The sequence below is a fragment of the Artemia franciscana genome, chromosome 8 (genome assembly GCF_032884065.1).
Source record: "Artemia franciscana chromosome 8, ASM3288406v1, whole genome shotgun sequence".
In the NCBI taxonomy this organism is placed as follows: domain Eukaryota; kingdom Metazoa; phylum Arthropoda; class Branchiopoda; order Anostraca; family Artemiidae; genus Artemia; species Artemia franciscana.
This window is the reverse complement of record NC_088870.1, coordinates 12,213,373-12,241,082: the sequence shown is the minus strand read 5'-3', so window position 1 is coordinate 12,241,082 and position 27,710 is coordinate 12,213,373. Positions and strand designations below refer to the sequence as shown.

Sequence of the window (27,710 nt, the reverse complement as noted above, 5' to 3'; positions counted from 1 at the left end):
CCCCTGGGGTTATAAAGGGTGGGGCATGGCATTCCCAGAGACACAATTATTATAACTTCTGGCTATTTAGAGGAAAATTAACTTTTCAAAATTTTGACTATTTTGAAGAGGTTGGGCATTTAAAAGGACAAGGAGAGTTGCTTATTGCCCCTTGATCATTCTTTAACATACCCCTTAACATTCCCGAAAGTTTCAACTTAATAGGCGATTCCTGAGATATTGCTTATACGTCTTTTCGCCAACAAACTACTACTGTACGTTACATTGATAAGATTTTAAAGAACAAGAAATTTGCCCCTGTCTTAGACTCTGAAAAAAAAAAACAACTCACCCGCTATAGAATTTTCGTAAATTGACGCCACTACCTTTTTTTACATGCTTTTACTTCAACACAAATCCTAGCTCTTTGTTTCTTTAGGAAGAAATGTATGTATATGGCTCATTTCTGAATAGACGAAAGAGTAATTATTGAACTTCAAGGCTTCACATAACTAATAATTTGTAAAGGACTATTTGAAAATTTTCACAATTTTTCTGTCGCTGGCTAATTTTATCTTACTAACTGAAAAAAAGTTAAACTTTTTTCGACTGTCATAAAGACAACAATTTCATGGTATTAAAACAGCTTATTAAGTTTGTGGACACCTTTTTTGAACTTTATTGATGCCATGTGAAACCCGCTTTGCAAAAAGTATCAGACTCATTGAACCCTTGATTCAAGCTAATAATGTTGCCAACAGCTGATTAATGCTTAGATTCTCTATCTTCCGCCACAGACACAATATGTTTGTAAGATAAACACACTGTATTGACCTACATTTTGTCTGTGGGTGCTATTGATTTTGATTTCTCCAGACCATAATCGCAAGAAAAGAGAACTAGGGACGCAGCCTATTAAAGGACTTTATTACATCATTTTAATCACGTATCATCGTTGTCATCATTATTTTGTTTTGAAAAATACGAAGGATTGTTAAAAGCAAAAATAATTTATCTTGTTAGATCGTTTCAAGATTCTTTCTTTTCAATGAAATTCTCAATATTGGTGCTTGTAGCCCAGAAATTGAACCGCACTTGATTGTGTGAGATGGCAGGTAGGTGCTTAACTGTCCTCATGCTCATCCTAATTTAGGGTAGCCTATATCCAACCTAAGGCATATTTTGTGACTATCATAATTGAATTTTACTAGGCTAGTATGTGATCATCATCAATGAATTTCCCTAGGCTAGTATGCAAGGGTAACTTTTGTAGAATTTTAAATATAAAAAAGCTCCAAGGTTATAGCAAGCCAGTCAAACTAACAATCTACACCAAAGGCAATTCAAGATTAGGTACCTACTGCAAAGTGTGTGTCTGAGATGTCACTGTTCAAATATTGTGAACAAACATTTTTGCTTGGTGAATAGCCTATCAAATATTTTGAAAGTTATGTTACTATTAAATCACATAAATGACCCAAGACAAGCTTAATGCTGACACACATTCTCAACCAAACTACTGCTATAATGAATCTGGAATAAATTTACATGCTAGCTTCCAGCCATTGCTTGCTGTAAATAATAAATTGCTTTTATTTACTCATTTTATTCAAGAAAACAGCCTAAACTTATGCATTTCTTTAAGCATTGTAATGTTAACAATACTCTAGCTAATGGCAACCTTACTTCTATTAAATAAATTTTGGTACAATGATATCACAGTTTGTATATATCACTTTCTACACATTACATAGCCTAATTAGGGTAAAATTCTAGTTAATTGACTTCTTGCTATCTTGGAAAAGGGTTTAGGTTAGGAAAATGAAACTTTCAGGGATGGGTCTACAGGCTAAAATATGTCCTAGGAAGGTATTTTATAGTACCCACCTCCACTCTTTCTCCCTCTAGAGGGCCCTGAATTTTGCCTACATGACTGGTCTATACCTAATGAAATTTTGACAAAACAACATTTTACCTTAACTTTCAGTTACTTTTCTTTGCTTTTAGTTCTGAAAAATGCAATTTCTGTTATTCAAGTAGAATTTTGAAATGGAATTGAGTAAAGTTATGAAGCTGAAAACAATTTGGTTGTATTTCAGTTAAGCAGAAGGTCTATTTTGCAAGGTTTCACTTTGATAACATTTGATATCATTATCACTTTGATAATGATATCATATTTTAAAGGTCAGGGCCCTCTAGATGGAGAAGGAGTAGAGGTAGTTGCTTCAAAATAACTTCCCAGGATGCATGGGATCTTCATGAAACTTCATATTTAGAAGGACCTGGTAACTCAGATCTTTTATTTTAAATCTCAAACAGATCCAGCATCATTGGGGGGTGGGGTGGGATCTCTTAGAAAATACTGAAAGCAGAGAGATCAGGATGAAACTGGATAGGAAGAATAAAAACAAGTTTAAGATACATGACTGACATAACCAGACCAGATCCACTCTTTGGTGGAGTTTGGGGAGGGGGGTAATTTAGAAAAATGAGGTATTTGTAACTTACAAAAGGGTGACCAGATCTTAATGAAATTTGATATTTAGAAGGAATTCATGTCTCAGAGCTTGTATTTCAATTCCTGACCAGATCTATTGACATTAGGGGGAGTTAGAGGAGGAAGTTGGAAATCTTGAAAAAACACTTAGAGTGGAGGAATTGGGATGAAGCTTGGTGGATAGAATACGCAAATGTCCTTGATACATGATTGACAGAACCATACTAGATTTCTTTTCTTTGGGGAGTTGGGGGGAGGAGTCCAGTGATTTGGCAAGTTTGGTGCTTCTGGACATGCTAGGACAATGAAAATTGGTAGGAGTGTCAGGGAGCTGCACAAATTGACTTGATATTTGACCCTGGGGGGTTAAAGGGAGAAGAAAAATTAGAAAAAATTAGGTATTTATAACATAGAAGTGGGTGATCTGATCTTAATGAATTTTGATATTTAGAATGACTCAGAGCTCTTATTTTAAATTCTAACTGGCATTAAGCCTCTTATTTTCCTTTTAAATCAATCTATTGATTCTTAGAATTTTGCTTGAGCTCATACCATATGAGCTCTTGGCCCTTAGCTCTTCTTGCCTTGTCACAAGTCCCATATGAGCTCTTAGCTATTGTTATTAAAATTATTTTTCTGTAGTCAAAACTATCTTCATTAGTGATGAAGTGATGGCTATATCAGGGGCTGTTTGGGGGGGGGTGTCTCATTTTCAGGGTAAAATTATTCTACTGAAAGAGGGGCATAATTCATTAAGCACTCTTTTGTAACCAGAAAGTCATGTGTGGTTACAAAACTTTTTAAATCCCTTGTCTGTCCCCACCTTGAGTTTGGCTTGACTTTGGCCTTTCCCCAAAATAAAATGGATACAAGAGCCCTTGAAAGTCTCCAAAGGAGAGCAACCAAACTGGTCTGTGGCTTAAATAATGCCCCTTACCAGGATTGCCAAAGGTATCTGAGACTTCCAACCCTCACATATTGAAGATATAGAGAAGATGTGGTCATGGCATGCAAAATTTTCAAATCTGGTCACCTGAACCAGGTCAGATCTTCACCCCTCCCTGGCTACTAATTCAAGACGTCACAGTCTAAAGCTTCACCTGCCTGGATGTTGGAGAAGGGAATGATGTGGCTTCTTTTCCATTTTGGGGGGTCCCCCTCTGGAATAGCCTATCTGAGTCTACCATCCAAGCTGAGACTCTCCACTCCTTCAAGGCTGGAGTCAACAGGGACTGGGAGAGGGCTAAGTGGAGGCTGGACTGGGAAGCTAAGCCAACATAATTACATCACTCACCAACAGGAGGATCTACCACCTTATCTTGCTGGCAAATGTTATTTAAGGCAATAAAATAGTGAATCTAATTCTACTAGCCTACTATTTTATTGAGATGTTTTATTCAGAAGAACTTTTAACAAAAAGTTGAGATAAGTGAATGAAACTTAAATGTAAACTCCCCCTGGAAGGGATTTTTAAAGCATCCACCCCACTCCTTCTCCTTCCAAAGGGCAATGACCATTTATAACTTAACTATAATGTTTCCAACATTTTGATTTAGTCATTCTTTGTAGTCCAAACCTTCTTATTAAGAATGGAATTTCAAGACCTGTTGGTAACAGTGACCATGTTATACTTATTTGAGAGCTATGTTTTTCCAGTACACAACCTTTTTCTAAACAACAAACATATACTGATTGCAAACTAGTGTCTGAAAAACTTTCCAAAATCAGTTAACTTGATTAACTTATTATTGATAACATTGAAGAAACATTAAAGATAAAATTTTGCATGTTCAAAGTCTTGTACCAGAATTATTTCAGGCAAAACAGGCTAAAATCATTGAAATCAGTAGAATAATTAATGATAACAACAAACATGGAAATATTTTGGAAAAAAGAAACCCCAGAAAATTATCAAGTTTTCAAACCTTTTTGTAACCAGGCAGCTAAGCTAATCAAGAGCAGAGGAGAAAGTTTAGAGAAAAGTCAGTAAAGGATGTTAAAGATAATCAAAAAAACTTTCTGGTATTTTTCTTCTCAAAAATTTTCTGCAGTTGATAATCAATCACTGACATCCTGGTGGTGCCATTCTAACAAACCTGCTAATGAAGGTCAACACTCAAAATTTATTTCTCATTGTTGGCACTGACTTATAATGTGGTCTACCTTAACCAGGGTCCATGCCTTGTTATTTTCTTCAAGGGTTGTCAACAGTTGGAATAAACTTTCTGAAGGTATGTTTACTGCTGACTGTTGGCATTTTCAAACAGTTGCTGGATGCTGAGTGGTCTTCCAGTGAGTGGAAAATAGACTGGGGAGCTACTGGTCATGGTCACTAAATAACACTAAACAGTTTATCAATCATTCAACCTCTGGAGCTAAGATTGCTCCAAGCTATAATTTAAGACAGTGTCTCCTTCCAAAGAGCCATATCTCTAGGATTTTCCCTGTGTAAGTCAGCTATATGTCACTAGTTTTCTGAGGCATTGCTCATATGAAGTTCATTTCAGGTTTTTTTTTCTGTTTGTCACAGTGCCAACTACAATATTTACCTTAAATTGCAGCTTGGAGCAATTACCTTAATTACCTTAATTTGCACTTCGGAGCAAATTAAGATCTGTAGATCTGTTGAATGCTCCTGAGTTGAGTCGGTGATGTCTCATAGCAGGTATGAGCAGGACGGAATGTCCCACTCATACTTCCAGTCTTTCGTGGCCCACTCTTTATCCAGTGCCTTCTTGAATGCTTCGGGGGTGGGGGCTGAGACAGTTGCTTCACACAGTTCATTCCAGGGGTTGACGACTCTGTTGGTGAAGAAACTTTTTCTGGCCCTGGTTCTGACTGACTGCTTGAACAGCTTCTTTGAGTGTCCTCTGGTGCACTGTGGGGGGCCTGGGTGGATGGGCAGGATCTTGGCATATGATGAGTTCAGCAATTTGCGGGTCATCATCATATCGCTACGGTTGCGCCTGTACACGAGGGTAGGGAGGTTGAGAGCCCGTAAACGATCTTGATAAGGTTTGTCTCCAAGGTTTGTGATGGCCTTGGTTGCTCTCCTCTGGACTCCCTCAATTAGCCTGACATCTCCTTTGTATGTTGGGAAGGCAGCGCACATGCCAAAATCCAAAACGGGTCTGACTAGTGCCTTGTAAAGTTTCAGGAAAACTAGTGGGGATCTGCTGGTAACTGTTCTTTTGATCAGACCTAAGTTTAGCAATCTAAGGATTGCTCTTTGTAGAGCTCCAGAGTTGACACTTTGAGATATATTCAGGATTCTTGAATGACCAGGTCACTATGCTGATCCATTGCTTCCCAGTTGAGTATACATTCCCTTGAGGACTACTCAGCATCCAGTCTTTGTTTGAAGTCCACAGATTCAGCAGTAACAGTTTCTTCAGAGTTTATTTCAACTGTTGACAATTCTTGAGGAAAAGAATTGAGTGTGTACTCTGGATCGGGTAGGCTGCTTAGCAAATTTCAATTGATGACCTCTAGTTCTTGAGTTGGGACCAACAGTGGGAAATAATGCTGGAAAGGAAATACTTGAAAATTGCTGATAAGGGAATCAAATGACACCCGTCTTTTTTATTATTATTTTCCCTTTAGAAGACCCCATAGACTAGACTTTCACCTTATAATTCTGAAATTAGGATAAATCTGTGGTAACTATCTAGGAGAAAAATCAGATAGGAAAAAAGACATAGCATTCAACTCTCTATTGCTCTTTACAAATAAAGAAAACATAGTTTTTTTTCCTTGGTTACATATCTATTGTAGCCCATGTTAAACCTTCTTCTAATTGTGCTTGTTTTGGTAGTAATTAGATAAAAATCAAGGAAATATACCATTGGATCCTGCATTTACTGCCATTCCAGTTGTGCCCCTCCCCTTGTGAGAATAGATATAGCTGTAGTCTATATGAAAAGTATGTTTTTTCTCAAATCGGTGATAGGAATTTAAACTAACTGTTGATGAGAAAAGAGCACACAAAGTGGCAAACCCACAGTAACAAATGGCACATTTTTTTTTCAGTTTGATTTCTTCTTTTTTTAGAATTTCACTGCTCTTGCAATTATATACCAGCCCTTCTCCCTTCCTTCTAATGCCTGGATGCAGCCCTGAGCTATATAAAAAAATTACAGGTTTCGTTTATTTGTACTTTTTGAAGATTACTTCTCACCAGCAGTTTCTTTATAATGTAAATCTGGAAAAGTTTCCATATGGCCTGGGCTATATCCAGACATTAGGCTGGGGTGTGTTGGAATTACTGGGTATAGAATTAGGAATTGAATAGGACAATATTTCTGCTAAATAATTTATAGTTAACACAATACATTTGCCAAAATTTTTGTTTGTAGATCAGGCAAAAGGCCCCAGGTTTTGCTCTAAAGAAATAGACAAGCTTACTACTTGTGAAGTTTTAAAAAAAAAGACTTTCAATTTTATTTGTTGCATAAGTCTGTGTTCTATTTTAATCAGATTTTTCTCAATTCAGTATTGCTATTGAGCTTGTACAATGTTTTCTGTTTGAAAAAGTTATTAGAAAAATACATTAGGGAACAACTGGCCTAGGGTTCAAGTATTTCATCTCTTATCTGAACTTCGATGAATTTGACAGTGAAGCTTATTAATAGACCTAAAGCACAAATAAGACTCAAGAAAAGTGTTTTGAGTCTCAAATCTCTGACAAATTGTGCTTCATAAATTTTTCCAGAATCTTGAATAATGTCTCTAGGGCAAAAAATCCTATTTGACTTAAAATCCTACTCAAATCATTAAGTGTTCATTTGCAGAATATACAGTTCAAAGAAAGTGGTAATCAGACCAAGACAAAAAAAAATATCTAGGTTAGAAACAGAACCTTGGGAATTAGGAAGGAGTAAAGATGACTGCTGAATATTACTTTTCTAGGTTATTAGTTATGTCCTGTGAGACCTTTCTAGATAATGAGCTTTTAGTGATCTTGGAAAGTTGTTGAGTTAGGTGAATGAATCTTTCAGGAATAGATCCAGAGTATAAATTATGTCCTGGGAGGGTGTTTTCTCATACATCTATGGTAAGTTCTGACAGTATTACAACATCAATGGTAAGGTTTTTCAACCTTATACCTCCACTTCTATGTAACTTCAAAGAGTGTAAAATCTATCCTAGTTTAAGTTTTGCTTTTTTATTTAAAAAAAGGATGAAAATACAACCTAATTCTTGTCTTCTTGTCAGTATTACTCTAATAAATGTTTTCTTATAGCCACCTTTTAATGAATTTGTGTGTCCTTCTTTATTCCTTAAATTATTTGAAGTTTTAACTTATCCATCCATTTTCCCTCAAATATATATATATATATATATATATATATATATATATATACATGTGTATATACATGTATGATATATAATAAGTAATAAATGCAAAGCATGCTTTAGTGGTCCAAGACCAATTCCTGCTTATTCTGATGCTTAGGCCTTCTGAGTCTTGAAAAATATTTTTAAAAGAAGTTTATATGTAATTCTCTGTACATAAATTCTTCCATTAATTTCTTTTTTATAATTTGAAGTAATTCTGCTCAAATCAATAATACCATGTATAAATGTTAGATTTTTCAGACTAGGAATTTGGCTTCCACAAAAAAATTCTACCATGTTATAAATACAACGCAAATCCTGTCAATTTTACCTAACTTAGATGTTAAAAGGGGTCTAGACATTCAAGGTTGGAACTCCCACCTTCCTGCCTCCAGGGCAAGGGCGGTAAGCTATGCAATTTGCCAATTGTCCAACAGTTAATGGTAACAACTGTAAGTAATGACCTGCACAACTCAATAGTAACCAAAGCTCTAAAAGCATAATTTTTTAATATCAATGGATACATCAAAAGAATCTGCTTATCTGGTTCCAAATATACAAGATTCATCAAGGTTAGTGTTACCCATCAAAAGTTCTGAGTCTGAGAAAATTTCACTGATTTTTGAAATAGGGGGGAAACTCTGAAGTTCAAGGAATCTTAATGAAAATCACATCATCAGATTCAATGTACCAGAGAACCCTACTGTAGAAGCTTCAAGCTCCTATATACAAATATGTGGAATTTTGCTATTTTTGCCAGGAGAAAGATCATGGATACATGTTCATTTGTTTTTTATTTGTTAGTTTTGTTTTCCCCAGAGGTGATTTTATCAAAACAATGGTCCTAGAAGATTCAGAGAGGGTGCATTCAAACAGAAATTAAAAGTTCTAGTGACCTAACTAGTTACTTCTAGTTTTAAAGGCACCAGAAAGATTGTGGAGCCCATCTCACACCCCTGTTTCCCCAAAGTTGTTGAGTCAAAATTTTGAGATTGCCATTTTCTTCAGTATAGTTGAAAGATCAACTAACTATGTCTTTAGGGTTAGAATGACCCCCACAGTCCATGGGGAGAGGCATGCAAGTTATGAAACTTGCCCATTGTTTATATATAGTATTTGTTATAGGGAAGAATATATACATTTTTAGGGAGGGGGATTTTTTGCTTGGGGAGGATTTCCATAGGGAGAATCTTTCTTGGTAAGAGAAATTTCTGGGGGGTAAATATTCCAGTGGAAATTTTATGCTGGAGGGATTTGATGGAATTCATATATAAAATTCTTTTTAGATGTCTTATATTCTCTTCATCAACTTAATTTTGCATGAGGATATGTTCTAGGGACTATTTTCCACGTGTTTTGATTTCCAGGGGGAAATGTCCATGTAGGAGTGCATTTCTGGAGTGACCAAGAAACCAATTAAAAATTATAAGTCTATTTCAAATTAAAGCTTGCTAAGGAGAATTTTTCAGGCTGAATTGTTTTGAAGAAATTTTATGGGAGGGGGATTTTCAGCAAGGATGGAACTATCTGAAGGGAATTTGACGGGGTAGGGGATGCACTTTATGTTGGATGAAATCTGTGAAAGCCGTGAGGGGGGTATATTTCATGGAGGGTAAGCCAGATTCACCAGTATTATTTGAAAAACCGTCAGAAATGAAATATAAAAAAACAAGTTTCTTTTTAACCGAGAGTAAGGAGCAACATTTAAATTCAAAACAATCAGAAATTATTCTGTATGTGAATTGTTACCCCCTTCTCTATACCTCTTTATGCCAAAGTTTGACTGTTTGTCCCAGTTTTGTAAGAATAGCTACTGAAACAAGGGCCATTTAATTAGAATAGGAAGCTTTTTTAAGTGCCAACGGCTTTAGTGTAGAGAGCAAGGTATTGAGGAGGGGCCACCCTTCATATATGGAATAATTTTCTGTTTGGTTTGAGTTTTAATGTTGCTCTGTACTTTCATCTAAAATGTTTATATTTTATTTAATTAACATAAAGTTTTTAGAAAGCGCGATTTTATAAACATTGAAGGAGGGTAGATGCATCAAAGGATGCATTTTAATGCTAAGACATCCCAACTCTCATTGAGGGTTCAGGTAAGTACAGAATAAGTTCTAAGGAAAGTGGGGGTGGAGTTAGAAATCGATATTCAGTCCCTCTTGATATCTGGTCTATGGTGTTATTTTGAAAGCAAAGAGCAACATTAACCCCTAAATTAGGACAATTTATTCTGTTCAGGGGGGTGCCTGTTCCTCATTCCCATCCTCCCCCTTATGGTTGTAGAAACTTTGTACAATGCTCATTTGGTCAGAAATTGACAATTCTAGTCCTTTTTTTTATATATTTAAAATCATTGGAGAGCAACCAGCCCCTGTCTCAAAACTGTTTTTGTTATCTGGTACGTTTGTTACCCCTTAGGATATCTGATCAAAATTATTAGGTACCTATTTTGTACTGTCTCTGTGGCTGCTAAATTTGGCGTAAGGGAGAATTTTCCAGGGGTTGGGGTGGGATATGCTGGTTCCTGCTAAAGAAGTGTCTGATATAATAATATAAAAAAAACTTTTTGGCTATTGAAAAAGGTCATGTAGCTGTGGTAATTCAAAAAGAAGTATGTCACACAACATATGGTATCAAACAGTTCGTGGTAACGAACTGTAGTAAGGAGCAACCCGGCTCAATAGTAACAAAAACTCTAAAAAATTGAATTTTGATATCAATAGCTAGATCAAAAGAATCGCATTTTAATGCTGATTTTAAATATATAAGTTTCATTAAGTTTAGTCTTAACCATCAAAAGTTACGAGCCTGAGAAAATTTGCCTTATCTAAGAAAATAGGGGAAAACACCCCCTAAAAGTCTTAGGATCTTAACGAAAATAACACCATCAGATTCAGCGTATCAGAGAACCCTACTGTAGAAGTTTCAATCTCCTATTTACAAAAATGTGGAATTTTGTATTTTTTGCCAGAAGATAAATCACGGGTGCGTGTTTATTTGTTTGTTTGTTTTTTGTTTTTTTTTTCCAGGGGACATCGTATCGACCAAGTGGTCCTAGAATGTCGCAAGAGGGCTCATTCTAATGGAAATGAAAAGTTCTAGTGCCCTTTTTAAGTACCAAAAAAATTGGAGGGCATCTAGGCCCCCTCCCACGCTCATTTTTTCCCAAAGTCAACGGATCAAAATTTTGAGATAGCCATTTTGTTCGGCATTGTCGAAAACCATTATAACTATGTCTTTGGGGATGACTTACTCCCCCACAATCCCTGGGGGAAGGGCTGCAAGTTACAAACTTTGACCAGTGTTTACATATAGTAATGGTTATTGGGAAGTGTACAGACGTTTTCAGGGGGATTTTATTTTGTTTGGGGTGGGGGTGAGGAGAGGGGGCTATGTTGGAGGATCTTTCCTTGGAGGAATCTGTCATGGGGGAAGAAAAATTCAATGAAAAGGGCGCAGGATTTTCTAGCATTACTATAAGAAAACAATGAAAAATAAACATGAAAACTTTTTTCAAATGAAAGGAAGGAGTAGCATTGAAACTTAAAACGAACAGATATTATTACGAATATGAGGGGTTCTAATAATACTTTTGCATAAAGAGCGAGGTATTTAGGAGGAGATAAATACCTCGCTCTTTATGCTGAAGTATTTTTAGTAGTTTCAACTATTTATTCTACAGCCTTTCTGATTCAGGGGTCATTCTTAAAGAATTGGGACAAAACTTACGATTTAGTGTAAAGAGCGAGGTATTAACGAGGGTACCAACCCCCTAGTATACATAATAAAAATATATGGTTATGAAAGTTTGTTACGTAAGTTAATTCTTAAGTTACGTATATTTTTTACTAATAAAAACGTTCGTTAAAATTTAAAATTTCTAGTTGCCTTTTTAAGTAACCGAAAAATTGGAGGGCAACTAGGCCTCCTTCTCCACCCCTTATTTCTCAAAATCGTCTGATCAAAACTAAGAGAAAGCCATTTAGCCAAAAAAAGAATTAATATACAAATTTCATTTTAATAATTCATGTGCGGAGAGCCAAAACCAATCATGCATTAATTCAAAAACGTTCAGAAATTAAATAAAAAAAACTTATTTCTTTAGCTGAAAGTAAGGAGCAACATTAAAACTTAAAACGAACAGAAATTACTCCGTATATGAAATGGGTTGTCCCCTCTGCAATCCCTCACTCTTTACGCTAAAGTTTGACTCTTTGCCACAATTCTACTTTTTAAAACAATTAAAAGCTTTAGCGTAAAGAGCGAGGGATTGCAGAGGGGACAACCTATTTCATATACGGAGTAATTTATACTCCGTATATATATATATATATATATATATATATATATATATATATATATATATATATATATATATATATATATATATATATATTAGTCTTGAATTATTGAAGGCCGTTTATTTTGGTGTGTTATTTTAGTGGTTTTTAGTTGCCAAGTATGATAATCTTGTTATTTTTAGTTAATGGAAACGAGATACAATGGTGCTTCTCTCAAGTGAAAGGATCCTTAGATGATGAAGTGACTGATGGTAAGAATTTGTATAATTTATGAAGGATGTGAAAATTATATTTATGTTATTCCACTTATTTGTTTACTGAATTTCTATTGTTTAATTCGTGTTTAATTTAGAATAATTGGTAGTTATATTTTCTGGCAAGTCCATTTTTTCACCTCAAGAGTTAACACAATACACATAAGATTTTTTTTTAGAATCAGGGGTCTTCTTATGGCACTTGGTATTTACCAAGTGATATATAGCAATCATAAATTATGTTGGTCTGTCATTCTGTCTGTTGATCCTGGTTTTGCTAGTTTAGGTACTTCCAGATAAGCAAGGATGATGAAATTTGGCAGGCGTATCAGGGACCAGACAAGATTAAATTAGAAATAGTCGTTTCCCCGATTCGCCCATCTGGGGGAAGTGGGGGATGGTTAATTCGGAAAATAAGAAAAAATCATTTTTAACTTACGTACGGGTGATCGGATCTTAATGGAATTTGATATTTAGATAGACCTCGTAACTCAGATCTCTTGTTTTAAATTCCGACCGGACCACGTGTCATTGGGGAGAGTTGGGGGGGACTGTAAATCCTGGAAAAGGCTTAGATTGAAGAGATCAGGATGAAACTTGGTGGGAAGAATAAGCACAAGTCCAAGATACGTGACTGACATAAACAGACCGGTTCCGCTCTCCTTGGGGAATTTGGGGGGGGGGGTGTTAAATCAGAAAAATTAGAAAAAATTGATGTATTTTTAACTTAAGAACATGTGACCAGATCTTAATGGAATTTGACATTTAGAAAGAGCTCTTATTTTAAATTCTGACCAGACCTGGTGACATTGGGGGGAGTTGGATGGGGAAACCAGAAATCTTGCAAAAAGGCTTAGAGTGGAGAGATTGGGATGAAACTTGGTGGGTAGAATAAGCAAATGTCATAGATACGTGATAGACATAATCGGACTGGATCCGCTCTCTTTGGGGGAGCTAGGAGGGGGAGGGGGTCCAGTGCTTTGGCGAGTTTGGTGCTTCTGGATGTGCTAGGATGATGAAAATTGGTAGGTATGTCAGGGACCTGTACAAATTGACTTGATAAAGTCATTTTCCCCGATTTGACCATCTGGAAGGCTGAATGGAGAGGAAAAATTAGAAAAAAGTGAGGTATTTTTAACTTAAGAGTGCGTGATCGGATCCTAATGAATTTTGATATTTAGAAGAACCTTGTGTATCAGAGCTCTAATTTTCAATCCCGACCGGCATTAAGCTTCTGATTTTCCTTTTAAATTAATCTATTGTTTCTTAGAATTTTGCTAGAGCTCATGCCATATGAACTCTTGGCTCTTCCGACCTTGTCACAAGTGCAGTGTTCGGACTCGCCTATAAATTCCAATAAATTCCTATATTTTAATGCACCCCTATAAAATGCCTATATTTTGGCTAAAATCCTATTATTCCTATATTTTCGGCTGAAGAGCACTAAGAACATTGCTCATGATTTGCAATTTTCTGTCTTTTGGTGTAGAATGATAATTAATCACAACTGTTGAGCTGTTTGAACTTAACTAATGCTTTGTGTTGGGCTTAGTAAGCTGCTTCTGCCTGGGCTATGCTGTTGTGTTGACTTAGTAGCCTATGTTTTGTTTTTTGTCATGTTGGGCCTGTCCGAAATGAGCGAAGATCAATATGTAGGCTAGCAGTCTCTGCTTAATGAGACAGGAGTTCTTGCGACTTATGTGTTTCCTGGCTGAACGCTGGCTGACTGATGCGAATACGGCCCAGTTATTCAAATGGGCCATTCTAAGATAGTTGCTAATCGAGGGAAGTATAATAGACGTGCACTGGGTAGGCTATATGCTACATTCCCTGATCAATCTGTCCTTTATCTATCTGGTCTTTATCCCCTTCTAAAGAAAAATGATGTTAATCAGATTCGGACTTTTTATTTCAGATAATGTAAATTTTTACTTTATCTCCCCCCTTGGTATTAAAATACCAAGAAAAATGATATTTTAAATCAGTATCGATAGACTTTTACAAATTTACTCTGCCCGCTAGCTTACTTACAGAGACGGTTTTAGGGGGGGCGAACGAGGCACTAGCCCTAGGCGTAGAAATGTTAGGGGCATAAAATTTCAAATAAATAAGTAAGAAAAGTCAGACTTAAAGAAATGGAAAATTTTGTTAATAAATGAAAATCTTGTTGAATTTTGGCCTGAAAATTTTGCGGTAGACAGAGATGGGGGGGGGAGGGTAATCAAGATTTGGTTCTGGGTGTAATAGAGGTCAGAACCTCCTCTGCTTACTGTCAATTAAAATAAGAAAGGGTTTAATTCTTTTTAATACAAATTTGAAAAAAAAATCATTTTTTATCTGCGACTCTGGTTGCAAATGTTGTGGTCATGTAGAATATGGAATTGTTTCCATGAGTATATGAGACCCAAATTTGATATATTTTCTCTACCAAGAAATTATCAAGAAATAGTTTTTGATAAATCACTAAAAATGCTAATTTCTGATGTTGTTTTATGTGGATGTATAGTTTCAATGGAATAATCGAATCCTCTGTTCACACGTAAAACTAGGGCCCAGAATTAGACTATAACAAGTCCAACAGCAATGTGACTCAGGGAAAATGTTTCTTCTAGGCTTTTGTTATCAAAGCATACAGAATTAAACCGAGATGTAGTATTTTTAAATTATCAATGAGAGGACTGGTTGGACGTGAGCTAATTTTCTCTTTTTGCCTGTTACGGTTATGACCTAATTTGGTGACGAGGGGGGGGGCAGAGAGCTCCTTAAATTCTTTACATCGTGATATATACAGAAAATATAGTCATAGGTTGCTATAGGACCATATTTGATTGCCATAGGACCTAATTTGGTGACGAGGGGGAGGAAGAGAGCTCCTTAAATTCTTTACACCATCATGAAATATACAGAATTGTATGTTAGATGCCAACCAAACATGGTGTAAAGCAAGGGATGAGCCTATAGCTCTTTTGTTAGACCCCTTTCTTGTAAAAATCTTGATGCCTTATGTGACTTAAAGATTAGGTTGTTTATAGCGTAATTGTCCCCCCTCCCGCCTTAGATTTTGAAAGCATCTTTTTTTGATATTTTCGTTGAAAAAGCCCTTGGTATTTCATTGAAATAATAAAAAAATAGCAGTCCCCCCATAAAATTTGAACGCATTTTGCTCCTCCCCCCATTTTCGTAAGTTTATGTTACTGTAAATGGTAACTTCTAGGTGTATGATGAGTTGCAAAGAGACAAGTAAAATCTGAAAAGGCCTAAATTTTGAAAAAAGAAATAAGAAGAGTTACATAACACTTTTAGTTTCTTAAATAATAAAAATAAAATAAACATAACACATTTGGGCATAATAATTTAGTATGGCATTGCTTTTGGGGATGAGGTTGTCAAGTGATATTTTGGGGGTCATCAGTCCTATATTTGGTATGCCTAACATAATTTTTCTATTCTTTTCTAGCTGATATTATATCTTGTGTGGAATTCAATCATGATGGTGAACTTTTAGCAACAGGAGACAAAGGAGGCCGAGTTGTCATATTTCAGAGGGATCAAAGTGTAAGTACGTTAAATTAATTCGTATTAAAACTTAGGGAGGTAGCAAAATAAATTAGGGAGGAGGTAGCGAAAGAATTTTTTTCAGGGGGGGGGGGGTTAAATTTTTTGCTTCCTTCTTCAAGACTAGTAAACCTGTCAAAGAAAGAATATTTTTTACAAGCAGTTGTCTTTTTGCCTTCATTTTATGATCAATTGATGAGTTTGAGAAATATTAGGCGGTGGGGGTCATATAAGGATATTGGTGTTTTTTTTTGTGTCATCAAAATTCAACTTTAATAGGAAAAAAACCTGCCTGGAATAAAGAAAATTTTCGAGAAAGTTTACTCTTCCAAGTTGTGCAATTATTTACAAATAATTTTTATGTTAAGTTAATAGTGATTTGCCATATCAGTGTAATCCAAATGTATGTATATATCAGGCAATTATGACAGTGGTTTGGCTCACTCATTGTGATTTGAGCCCTAGGGACCAAGTATGACTAATTTGTTTTTTACATTTTCGAGGTTATCCCCCCCTCCCACACATTTACACACAGAATACAACGTTTGGTTGTCTGATCGGCAATCCTTGTATCTTCCTTCTATTTCTGCTTTCTTTTTCTTCTTGTATTTGTCTTTGCTTTTTATAGGTAGCATGAACAATATATTATTAATCTGAGTTACTTCAGGGATGGGAAATATTTTAATGTTAGATTAATTGATGTTTTTGATTAATTAAAGAGTTTTTTTTTGATAAATTGTGGCATTAAAGATTTGTCAGGAGATTCCAGCATCTTTATTTAAGTAGGTCTGATTATATCAAAGATTAAATCTTGTAGTCAATATTTTGTCACTTCCTTTGATAAAAATGAGCTGAAATTTTGCATACGTATAGATTTCCCAGGGCTTGAGACTAAATGATAAAAAACTACATTAAGATAGTGTCAGTAATATAAATTGTCACTGTTGCGCCAAAAGGTGGTCTGGCATTTTTGCAAATAAAGAAAAAAATTCACATGGGGTACAGTGCATGGTTTGGGGCAACATATCCAATGTTCCCCGTTTTTTCTCTCCAGGTACCCATTTGGAGCCGGGTCGACTCTGACTGAACTTGCTGGGTCACACCACAGACCCCTGTTCTGAACCAAATAATCAGTGACGTCAAGACCTGTATCCATGCCCTGTCATACTTCTGATATATTTGCTTTAAAACTGTCCGCTAAGCTGTTATGAAAGAAATCAGCTGGCTGCACAATTTAGCCTCCATTACATTTTGATCCTCCGTTTTGAGAAGGGCTTAGCCACCATTTGACAATCATATCAGATTTGCGAAAACTTACGTCATATGGGTAATACAGAGGCAAGGCCGTATCCGGGAGGCTGCTGGGTTTGAACCCTATCCCAGAAATTTTGGTCCGACTCGAAAAAACGTAACGGAATACATACAAACATACCCTTGAAACATTTCCTGAAGTTTATTTTGTATTTTACCCCCCCCCCCCCCCTCCACACACACACAAAATACCCCCTCCCGAACAAAAATCTTGGCGTCACGCCCTTGGATAGAGACGGTAGTCAGCGTTGTCACATTTTTTTGGACGTACCTGCTTGATGGCAATTTAAGTCTAATGAATCATATAAAGACTGTTTTATTCTGCAGGGGTCTGAGGAAATATGGCCCCCACGAGGAAACATGGAAAAAATATTTTCGGGGTGGGGAAATCTAAAGAAAAGGATATTATTTGAAAATTTGTACAAAAGCGCCAGAAATTGTGGAAGATTTACTTTTTTTTGCAAGTCTCTGATAATCATAATTTAGAAACTTTGAAACTGATTTTACTACAAGCTGACAATCAAGATTAAAATAATAAATCATGCATGATATTTTTTTAATGTCAATAGCTTAAGAACTCTTTTCTCGGGTCAGTTTAGAAATCCCCTTTCACTGTTAATCCAGTCTTGTGCGTCTTGCTATTCAATAATAGTAGTGTGCGCTCTTATAACCTTTTCGAATGTTTAATAAAGCAAGAAATTAATCGTTTGGGAGCTGTAATATTTCTCGATCTTGAATCACTTAATATTCTTTCAACTGGATGTTTCGCTCTTTCTTAGCACCATGGTTTTCATGTTTTTCCAAATCTCATTGTTCCAGTACCCCCCCCTGCCCCACCTCTACTGTTAGCCCCTCTTAGTTGATTTTTGATATAATGGCTACAACAATATCTGCAGCTTAGTAAATATTGTGCCACAACCTATTTGACATGGAGTGGGAACTATTATCCATGTTAAACTTATAAGTAAAGATCAGTGACGAAATTAAATTTAAAGTAATTTCATTTAAGAGCCTCGAAAACTGTCTTTTTAATGTTAGTTGCAAAACTAGAGATAAATTGATGAAACCTATGAGTATAACCTCCTGGTTTCAATTCCGAAGGACAGAGGGTATTGAGTCTTTGTGGTGTCAGGAGGCCTTATTCCTAAAAGGGTGACATTTTAGGACATCATTATCCAACTTCTCGTGAGAACTCCTTCTTATCTGGTCTTTCAGATTTCTAAATCTTTTTGTATTGATAAATGCTCATTTATTAATTATTTTGTTTGTTACAGTGGCCCCCCACTAAAAAAATTAAAACAAACGTGCTAAATTGTTCAGCGGTGTTAAACCTTTGTTACGCATAATTAAGATTCTAGCGTAAAGGTCAAACTAGTCAGAAATTTTTAACTGGTTCAGTGTCTATAAAAAGCTCTTGAAGTAGGCTTGATTATGACTAGTTTCGAGGTCAGCAAAATTTGATTAAGGATTTTTTTTTCACTTTGAAATGGTGACAGGTTTCCCCAGATTCCCTTGGGAAATTTCGCCTATGAGTGAAATATTACCCATTACTGATATAACTGATTGACAATGACACAATTTTAACCTAAAGATTAGCGTTTTTTGTAGCATTTCGGTCTGGTCAATGTATGAATAAATTAGTAAAATTGCCTTCAGTGTTAAAATTTTGCAATTTAAAATTCAAATTATAGGCACTTTTCTGAATTATTTTTATTTGGAAGTCATTTATTCAATGGGTACAATTAATTAGATAGTTGTACTTGAGCTCTTTACCTTAACAAATGATTTCACATTGTTAGTTTGAGTTGAAATTTGATCTAGAGAAAGATGGAGTTCCTATATTTTTCGAATAAGTAAGTTTTACTTTTCTACATATTGTAACCAGATATATATATATATATATATATATATATATATATATATATATATATATATATATATATATATATATATATATATATATATATATATATATATATATATCGAGTCTACATGCAGGGCTGTCACCCTTGATAATTTGTCACTAGTTTTAACAGCTTCCATCCCTATCGACATGGTTTACACAAATAATGGGGTTTGAATCTAGTTTTTATGGCTATAATTAAAGAAAATTAATGTTCATGTGAAATTTAGGGATGAGCTGTTGCCGGAAAACGTGCTTTGGGGAGATCTAGCTGGAGGGAAACAAAAAGCGAGGTATCCTCGAATGAGGTGGGAAAAGGTCGAAATTTAAAGCAAGCAGACAGGGACTGTAGGCTAATAATAGGGGGCTAAGAATGAAACTAGGAATAGAGTAAGATGGAGAAGGAGCATGTGTAGCTGTGTTGGTATTAGAGGTCTTGGTTTTTGGTTTTCTTGTAGAGATTTGTTTGAAACATCCTTTGCTTTCTAGTTAGTGCTTTTTGGTCATTAGTTTACCTATCGTTACTAACAAAACAAAGGGGTAAATTTAACATTTCCATTGGTAGCAATTGACAAACTTAGGCGCGGGGGGGGGGCAATTTAAATGAGGCTGAAAGATGGCTCTTTTGTTGTCAGTAGTCTTGTACTGTCCAACAAATTTCGAATTCAAAATCATTTATGTGAGAGGAGAAAAAAGGAACCGAAAGGTTCCTTTTTTCTAGACATAAACAATGTCTAGGTAATCTGAGAAATAATTTCTGTCTAATTTAGTATTTTTTTTATTTAATTTTCGTGTTTTACCATATTCATAGCTTGGCCCACGACTTTAGCTAGTAGGTTTTTGGAGATTTCAAAGAAGAGAACCAGATCATTCTTTGATCCCAAGGATGGGAAGGTAAAGCTGTCATTCTTCCTCTGGACAATGACGTATCTTGCTTTTGTTTAAATGTCATATCGGTTTTTAATGAATTTTGATTTGTCCCATGATTATGTACGTCATTCGTCTTTGATAATTTTTTTTTGGCAAATGAATTTGGATTTGTTTCCAAATCTCGACTGGCTATTTTGTTGTTGATTTTCCAAATTTTGTTTCAAGTCGAATAGTTTTTAATTATTAAATGCAATATTCTCTTAAAAATAGATTATGGAATTTGGAAATGCTCCAAAAATTTGAGGAAAAGAATTCACTTTTCTTATATATTAAAAGTTGTGATCTCATTTTTGTTGTAATCTGTGAAGCCATACAACAGCTATTTGTCTTGCACCATTCGAGATTGCACCAGATCTATAAGAGCTGAATTTATGAAACTATATGTTAATTAGGGATAAATATGAAATAAAAGATGTATTTTAGGATTTTCATTTTTGGGATTTTGGTTTTAATCGTTTTCAAAATGTTTTCCGAGGCGAAGCCAGTGAAAATGGCTGCTGTTATGCCATACCATTATTTTGATGAATTTAGTACAATTTATAGAGATTTTTTTCATATAGACGAAGCCGTTCCTAGGTTTGGTGTTGCCCAGGGCAAAATCAATTACAATGCTCCTCTCCCGACACGTGTATGAGCAAAAAAGCCGCATCTCAATGAAAAACTTGATCACAGTAGGGAACCCTCAAGCCGCTGTTCCGTCCCCCAACCACTGAACCCAGGGCAGCTGTCCTTGTTGCCCTCCCTCTTTTAATGGCTCTTCCTATAGGTGATTAGAAGCAAGAAAACGTAAGATCGAGTAGACTATCATTAGCCAGAATAAAAGAAAAGTACCCTTCATGTTTCTAAAGCAACAAAATAATTATGCTACTTTTGAATCTCTGCTACATCTCTGTTTTATAAAAGAAAAGATTGGTTAGAATAACTTCATTTAATACTACTACTACTAACAACTCGACACAGCACCAAGCCACCTGAGGAAAATTCCAATTTCCCTTAAATCCTTCTTTATCACTTCCTCTCACCCCAACCGCGGACGACCTGCTTTCCGTTTAGCTCTAGACTGCTGTCATTCTTCATCCGCGGAATATGCCCTAGCTATCTCGACCCTTCTCTCATTATAGCCCTAGAATGAGGGATTGAACCACATTTTTCGTACTGCCTACCGTTTGAAATACGGTCAGTTAGACGCATGCCCAAAACAATCCGTTGGTAATTTCTCTGGAACACATATCTTCATCTGCTTTTCGGAGCGCCCATGCTTTAGAAGCATATTTGATAACTACCATCACTGAAGCATTCAAAATTTCTAATCTTGGTTTGCAGGCTTATCTTCCTATTCTTCCAAACTTTTTTTTAACTGAGAAAAAACATCATGAGCCTTGGCTATTCTACTTTTAACATGTTCAATGCTCCCAAGTCTTTACTAAAAATACTACCAAGATAAGTAAAGCTGTCAACCTGATCAATCTTTTTATTACCCAACGTCACCTTTTCACCTTCATTTATTCCTAGTCTTAGTGACTTGTCTTCTTAACATTAATTTTCAAACTTATTCTAGCACCCAGAAATCACAAAACCTCTAAAAGTTCATTCACTTTTGCTCACACTTTAATCTAGGATGCTTAAGTCATCAGCATAATCAAAGTTTACGGCAGTTTTTCCTCGCCATTTGATTCTATGTTCTCTCATTGCCTGTCCTGTGCTCCTTAAGAAGTACATCAAAAACTCTTCTGTTAATAGAATCGAACTCTTGCTCATAATCTATAAAACTGAGGATCGAAGGTGTTTTTAATAATAGGAGTCTTGGGAGGTTCATTAATGGCTCTCTTTGAAGTCTAGCAATCTCTATATAATATAAGATAAAGCTTGTTAGGATAAGTTTAGTTGTAGGTCTTAAAATATCCAACCATGGCCATACCCACTAGGCCCAGGCCTACGGGCACAAAGTGCCAGGGGTGCAATAAATTACCACAGAGTGATATTTTTTTTCTTAACAAAAACTGAACTGATGCAATATAAGTGTCATGTGCACTCCGCCGCCATGCTGCCGATTCACAGAAAAGTGATTTAGAACAACACAAGAATTCAGTAATTCCTGTTCAGGGGCTTGATGCGTTCCTCCTTAAAAAATAATCCTCCTATCCCTTGCTCTTGTACATTTACGGCACAAAATTTTGAATTTCATTCATTTTCGTTTTCGCAAATGTATGTTCGATGATGAAAAGGGATATTCTTTTGGTCTGTACATTCTCGCATGAGTGGGCCACATACGAGTATATTTATTACTCATTTATGCCCGCGGGAAGGTCTGAGTCAAGAGTCTTTAAACGCTCTTTCAGGGCGACCACTGAAAAAGAGGTGCAGAAGAATAGAAAGGCATGATTTGCTGTTGCTTGCCCACGATCATGGTTTCCATGGGAGGCTACGCGACAGTAATTGTTTGTAAATCTTCTGTGACTAGCAAAGTAAGTTGAATATGCGAGGCTCCTTTAAAAGGTGTAACTCGATTCAGACTAGGCTGTGCAGATCAAGAAGTTGCCCACCTGAGAACTGCTAAGCAAAGACAAATCTGATGAAATTTAATCTATGTCTTTTATCACCGTGATTTTACGATTTTCGTTTACAGTTTGACGTCTCTGCCATCATTTCATTGTTGTTGTTTTTTTTTCTCTATCTTTTTGTTAGATACCTTTGCATTAATTTTGTCTCGATTACCTGTTATTATATACGAAAATCATTGTATGTAATCTTCAATATTAATTTAAAAATTACCAACATTTTTCTTCTTTGAATATCCTCTTGCATTTGGTCTAGATCTTAGTTATCTGCAATCTTTTACGTGTGGGGTACTTGTAAATATCTTATCTATGAATTCTCCTCAAAATTGTGTCAAGTCAAAATTTCTGATAGGGCCATTTATAAAAAAACCTGCGACTTTTGCCTGAGTACTACTGAAGGCGACCTCTAAATAAGAAGGGCATGTCTCTTAGCAAATTTTATTCAGGTTCAGCAATTGCAGTTGGATATACTCAAAATCATAGACTCAGTTCAGGGGAGGTGATATGAAAGCAATTGTTGGAAAATAAACTGTGATTTGCAAAGTTAGCTGGATTTGCGAAGCACCATTTAAATGGTGTAATTATATTCAAATTAGTGCCCTGGTCAAGACTTTGCAGAAGCCGTAATTGGAAACGCCCCTAGAAGAAAAAATCTCCTGACAGTCTAATTGTATTTGTATATTGAATTGGCTCTCGAATTATTGGGTTGATATTTGCTCATTGATGTTATTTGGAATAAATTCTATCATTGTTTTTAAATTGTTCCAGTTCACCAAAATGTAAAGGGGTATAAAATGTATTTCTCAGAATCAAGACCACTTCCCTTCAAATATCTTATTGATTTCTGCTTTAAATCTCGTTACTTTTTGGATGTAGGGGGACTCCTTTGCTAATTTGATTATGCACGTTAGTCACGTTTTTTATGGCACTAGGTATTAACCAAGTGACATATAACAATCGCAAATTCTGTAGGTGGTCTGTCTGTCTGTCGATCACGATTTTGCTACTTTAGGCACTTCCAGGTAAGCTAGGACGATGAAATTTGGCAGACGTATCAGGGACCGGACGAGATTAAATTAAAAATAGTCGTTTTCCCGATTTGACCATCTGGGGGGGGGGGTGTAGGCCCGTCAATTCGGAAAAAATAGAAAAATTGAAGTATTTTAACTTACGAACGGTTGATCAGATCTTAATGAAATTTGATGTTTGGAAGGATATTATGTCTCAGAGCTGTTATTTTAAATCCCGACCGGGTCTGTTGACATGGAGGGGGAGTTGGGAGGGGGAAAACTAAAATCTTGGAAAACGCTTAGAGTGGAGGGACGGGATGAAACTTTTTGGGAAAAATAAGCACAAGTCCTAGATACATGATTGACTTAACCGGAATGGATCCGCTCTCTTTAGGGTAGTTGGGGGGGTGGTGGTTAATTCTGAAAACTTCGAAAAAAATGACGTATTTTTAACTTACGAATGGGTGATCTGATCTCAATGAAATTTGAAATTTAGAAGGATATCGTGTCTCAGAGCTCTTATTTTAAATCCCGACTGGATCTGGTGGCATTGGAGGGAGTTGGGAGGGGGGAACATAAAATCTTGGAAAACACTTAGAGTGGAGGAATCGGGATGAAACTTGGTGGGAAAAAACAAGCATAAGTCCTAGATACATGATTGACATAACGGGATGGATCCGCTCTCTTTGGGGTAGTTGGGGGGGGTAATTCTGAAAAGTTAGAAAAATGAGGTATTTTTAACTTACGAACGGGTGATTGGATCTCAATGAATTTTGATTTTTAGAAGGATATCGTGTCTCCCAATCCCGGCCGGATCTGGTGACATTGGGGGGAGTTTGGGGTGTGGGAACCTAGAATCATGGAAAACGCTTAGATTTGAGGGATCGGGATGAAACTTAGCGGGAAAAATAAGCAGAAGTCTTAGATACGTAATTTACATAATTAGAACGGATCCGCTCTATTAGGGGGGGGGGGGTTAATTCTGAAAAAATAGAAAAAATGACGTATTTTTAACTTACGAAGGAGTGATCGAATCTTCATGAAATTTCATATTTAGAAGGACCCCGTAACTCAGATCTTTTATTTTAAATCTCAACCGGATCTAGCGTAAGTGGGGGGACCGGAAGTCTTAAAAAATATTTCGATCTTAAAAAATACTTAAAAAGAAACTGGATGGGAAGAATAAAAAACTGTCCGGACCAGAAATAAAATAAAAACCGGACCAGATCTGCTCTCTTTGGTGGAGTTGGGGGGGGGGTAATTTTGAAAATTGAGGTATTTGTAACTTACGAAAGGGTGACCAGATTTTAATAAAATTTGATATTTAGAAGGATCTTGTGCTTTAAAGCTCTAATTTAAAGCAAAGACAAGCCTCATGAATTTTTATCTATGTCTTTATCACCTTGATTTTACAAACTTTAATTTCAATTAGACGTCTGCCAAAGTTTTCTTTGTGCTATTATTATTTCTTAAGTATATGGAAATCACTGCTTCTGGGATTGTTTGAATGATTTGGAATTGATTTATATCACTCATCTTTGAACTTTTCATTGTTGTTATTTGCTCTCTGTCTTTGTCAGATACCTTTGCATTAATTTTATTTCAATTTTAATAACTATACCAGTTATTATATGCGAAAATCACTGTATGTGATCTTCTAAATAATAAAAAAATAATCAAAATAGTTTTGCTTCGAATATTCTGTTGCTTTTTTTTCTATGTCTTGTTGAAAATGTTGCATAAGCTCAGTCACAATGCCATCTATGAATGTGGATAGTATTCCGTACCCTCTACAATCCCTTGCATGTGAGGTACTTTTGAGTACCTTATCTTTCAAGTCTGCTCAAAGCAGTGTTTAAGTTAATAGTCAAATTTCCTACTGAGTCACCTGTCAAAAACCTGTGAGTTTTGCCTGACTACTTAATTTTATTTGTATATTTGATTGAAATTCAAACTATTTTGGTTAATATTAGCTTGATTATGTTACTTAGAATGAAGTGTTCCATCGTTTTTCAGTTGTGCCAATTTATGAAAATAAAAGGAATGGGGAGTGGGAAATGTATATTTCGAAAACAAAGTCTCTCCTCTTCGAGTATCCTTTTGCTTTCCGCTGTAAATATTGTTGCGTTTTGGGTGACAGGGGATAGTTTTCTTAGCTAATTTAATTATATGCTATCAGTATATAACTTTATACTGTATATACAGTATATACTTTGAAGTTGTCGTCATTGTTACACTATGTTTATTGTTGTATTTTCTCGATTTTTTGTAGGGGGTCCTATATTTTTTTTTCTTGAAGTCTAGCCATCTCTGTATAATATAAGAAAAATCTTGTTATGATAAGTTTAGTTGTAGGTCTTAAAATATCCAACCATGGCCGGGTCCATTTTAACAAATATACCCACTAGGCCCAGGCCTAGGGGCACCGAGTGCCATAGGTGCAATAAATTGTCACAGTGATTTTCTTTTCTAAAAAAACTGAACTGATGTGATTTATCGTCGAAGTGTCGTTTGCACTCCACCGCCTTGCCGTGGAGTGCAATCACTTTTCACAGAAAAGTGATTTAGAACAACACAGGAATTCAGTAACCGTTTATGAACTGTCAGTTTTCTCCCAAGAATGGCAGCTGAGAGTTCGGTATCACCTCTCTCTTTCTTTAATTTTGGCTCATTAGTTGTGTTCTGTTCAGTGCTTCCACTATCCCCGAATTGTCGTGGATTTCTCCGAAAGTCTCGCAAAAACGGAGCGGCCAAAACGCTTGGGCCTAGAAGCTCCAAAGTTTTAAATCCAGCCCTAACCATAGCCGTCTTTAAGCTCAAAATAGGGTTCAAGTTCAAGTTTTTATTTCAACATTCACAAATAAATAAATAAAATACAACACTTTCGCGCTGGGGAAAACCTATGAGGGTTTGTATTCGCGGTTGTCTTAAAATCTTCAGTTTTGCTGAAACCGAGTAGCCTAGTTTATTTATATAGATTCATTAAGCTTTTTTTATAATTTGTGGAGTATCAATCAAGTTCCATCTAGCGTTCGTGAAAAAAAAAAAACTTGGAAAAAATGCGGTGACTGAATTGGCCAAGCTCATGTGTCGTTCGTCTGCCTATCAAAACATCTCCGAAATTTATGCATGCATTTGTAAAAGACATTGATAATGATTTTTCTGGGGGGGGGGGTAGGGATAAAATTTATCAAAACAGGCAATTTGTAGACATTTAAAAAAATTAATTAATAAATTCATTAAATTTAGTTAAATGAATTTTGATAGTTTTGACATTTTTGTGCTTGCGTATTTGGAACAAAAAAACTTATTGTTTGTGGCCATTCCTCTTTTGTTCATTTGATTAAGGGTGAAGTATATCAAACTAAATTTAATGAAGCATCTTTTTCTGTTGATGAATCTTGTTAGCGTGTTTATCAAACGGGGTTTTCTGTTTGTGTGCATAATTCCATTTCAATTAATATTAATTTACTCCCTGTTTTTTTTTTTCAGAGTAGAGGCTCTTTTCCGAGAAGAACAGATTATAATGTTTATTCTACTTTTCAAAGTCATGAACCTGAATTTGACTACCTTAAGTCCTTGGAAATAGAAGAAAAGATTAACAAGATAAGATGGTTACAAAGAAAAAATCCTGCTCATTTCCTTTTGTCTACCAACGGTAAGATACGCATTCAAATAATTATATTTACCTTTTAATTTTTTTTGTGGCCTGTTTTGGATTGCCATAACTTTATTTGGTCTTGAATCTGTTTGATTAATTGCGTTGAAAGATTCTAAAATCAACTATATTGTACAACTAGGATCCTGAACTACCGTCTGTTTCTTTCCTCACCCTTAATTTTTTTTTGTAAATAAGTTTGTATCGGCTTTGCTATTCAAGTTGGCCCTTTTTTCCTTGCTATTAAAATTCATTTTTTTCCCTAGTCTTCATTTTTATTTGTGGGAAATAAGTCTTTATTAGCCTTGCTATTAAAGTTGCCACTTTTGCTTTGCTATTAAAATTGACTATTTTTTTCACTAACATTCATCTTTATTTGTTGGAAATAAGTTATTCTTGGTCTTTCTATTAAAATTG

At 35.7% G+C, this 27,710-nt stretch overlaps 1 protein-coding gene across 1 annotated transcript in view; it reads left to right on the top strand.

Annotated features, from left to right (window-relative positions):
* The first annotated feature begins 921 nt into the window (after positions 1-921).
* Positions 922-27,710, top strand: part of LOC136029988 (serine/threonine-protein phosphatase 2A 55 kDa regulatory subunit B delta isoform-like) — an 88,809-nt gene continuing 62,020 nt past the window's right edge. Inside the window, exons 1-4 of the mRNA XM_065708574.1 lie at positions 922-1,094; positions 12,297-12,365; positions 15,826-15,923; positions 27,128-27,293. Of these exons, the coding sequence (XP_065564646.1) occupies positions 1,088-1,094; positions 12,297-12,365; positions 15,826-15,923; positions 27,128-27,293 (340 nt within the window). The 5' untranslated portion in view covers positions 922-1,087. The remainder of the gene's footprint in view (positions 1,095-12,296; positions 12,366-15,825; positions 15,924-27,127; positions 27,294-27,710) is intronic.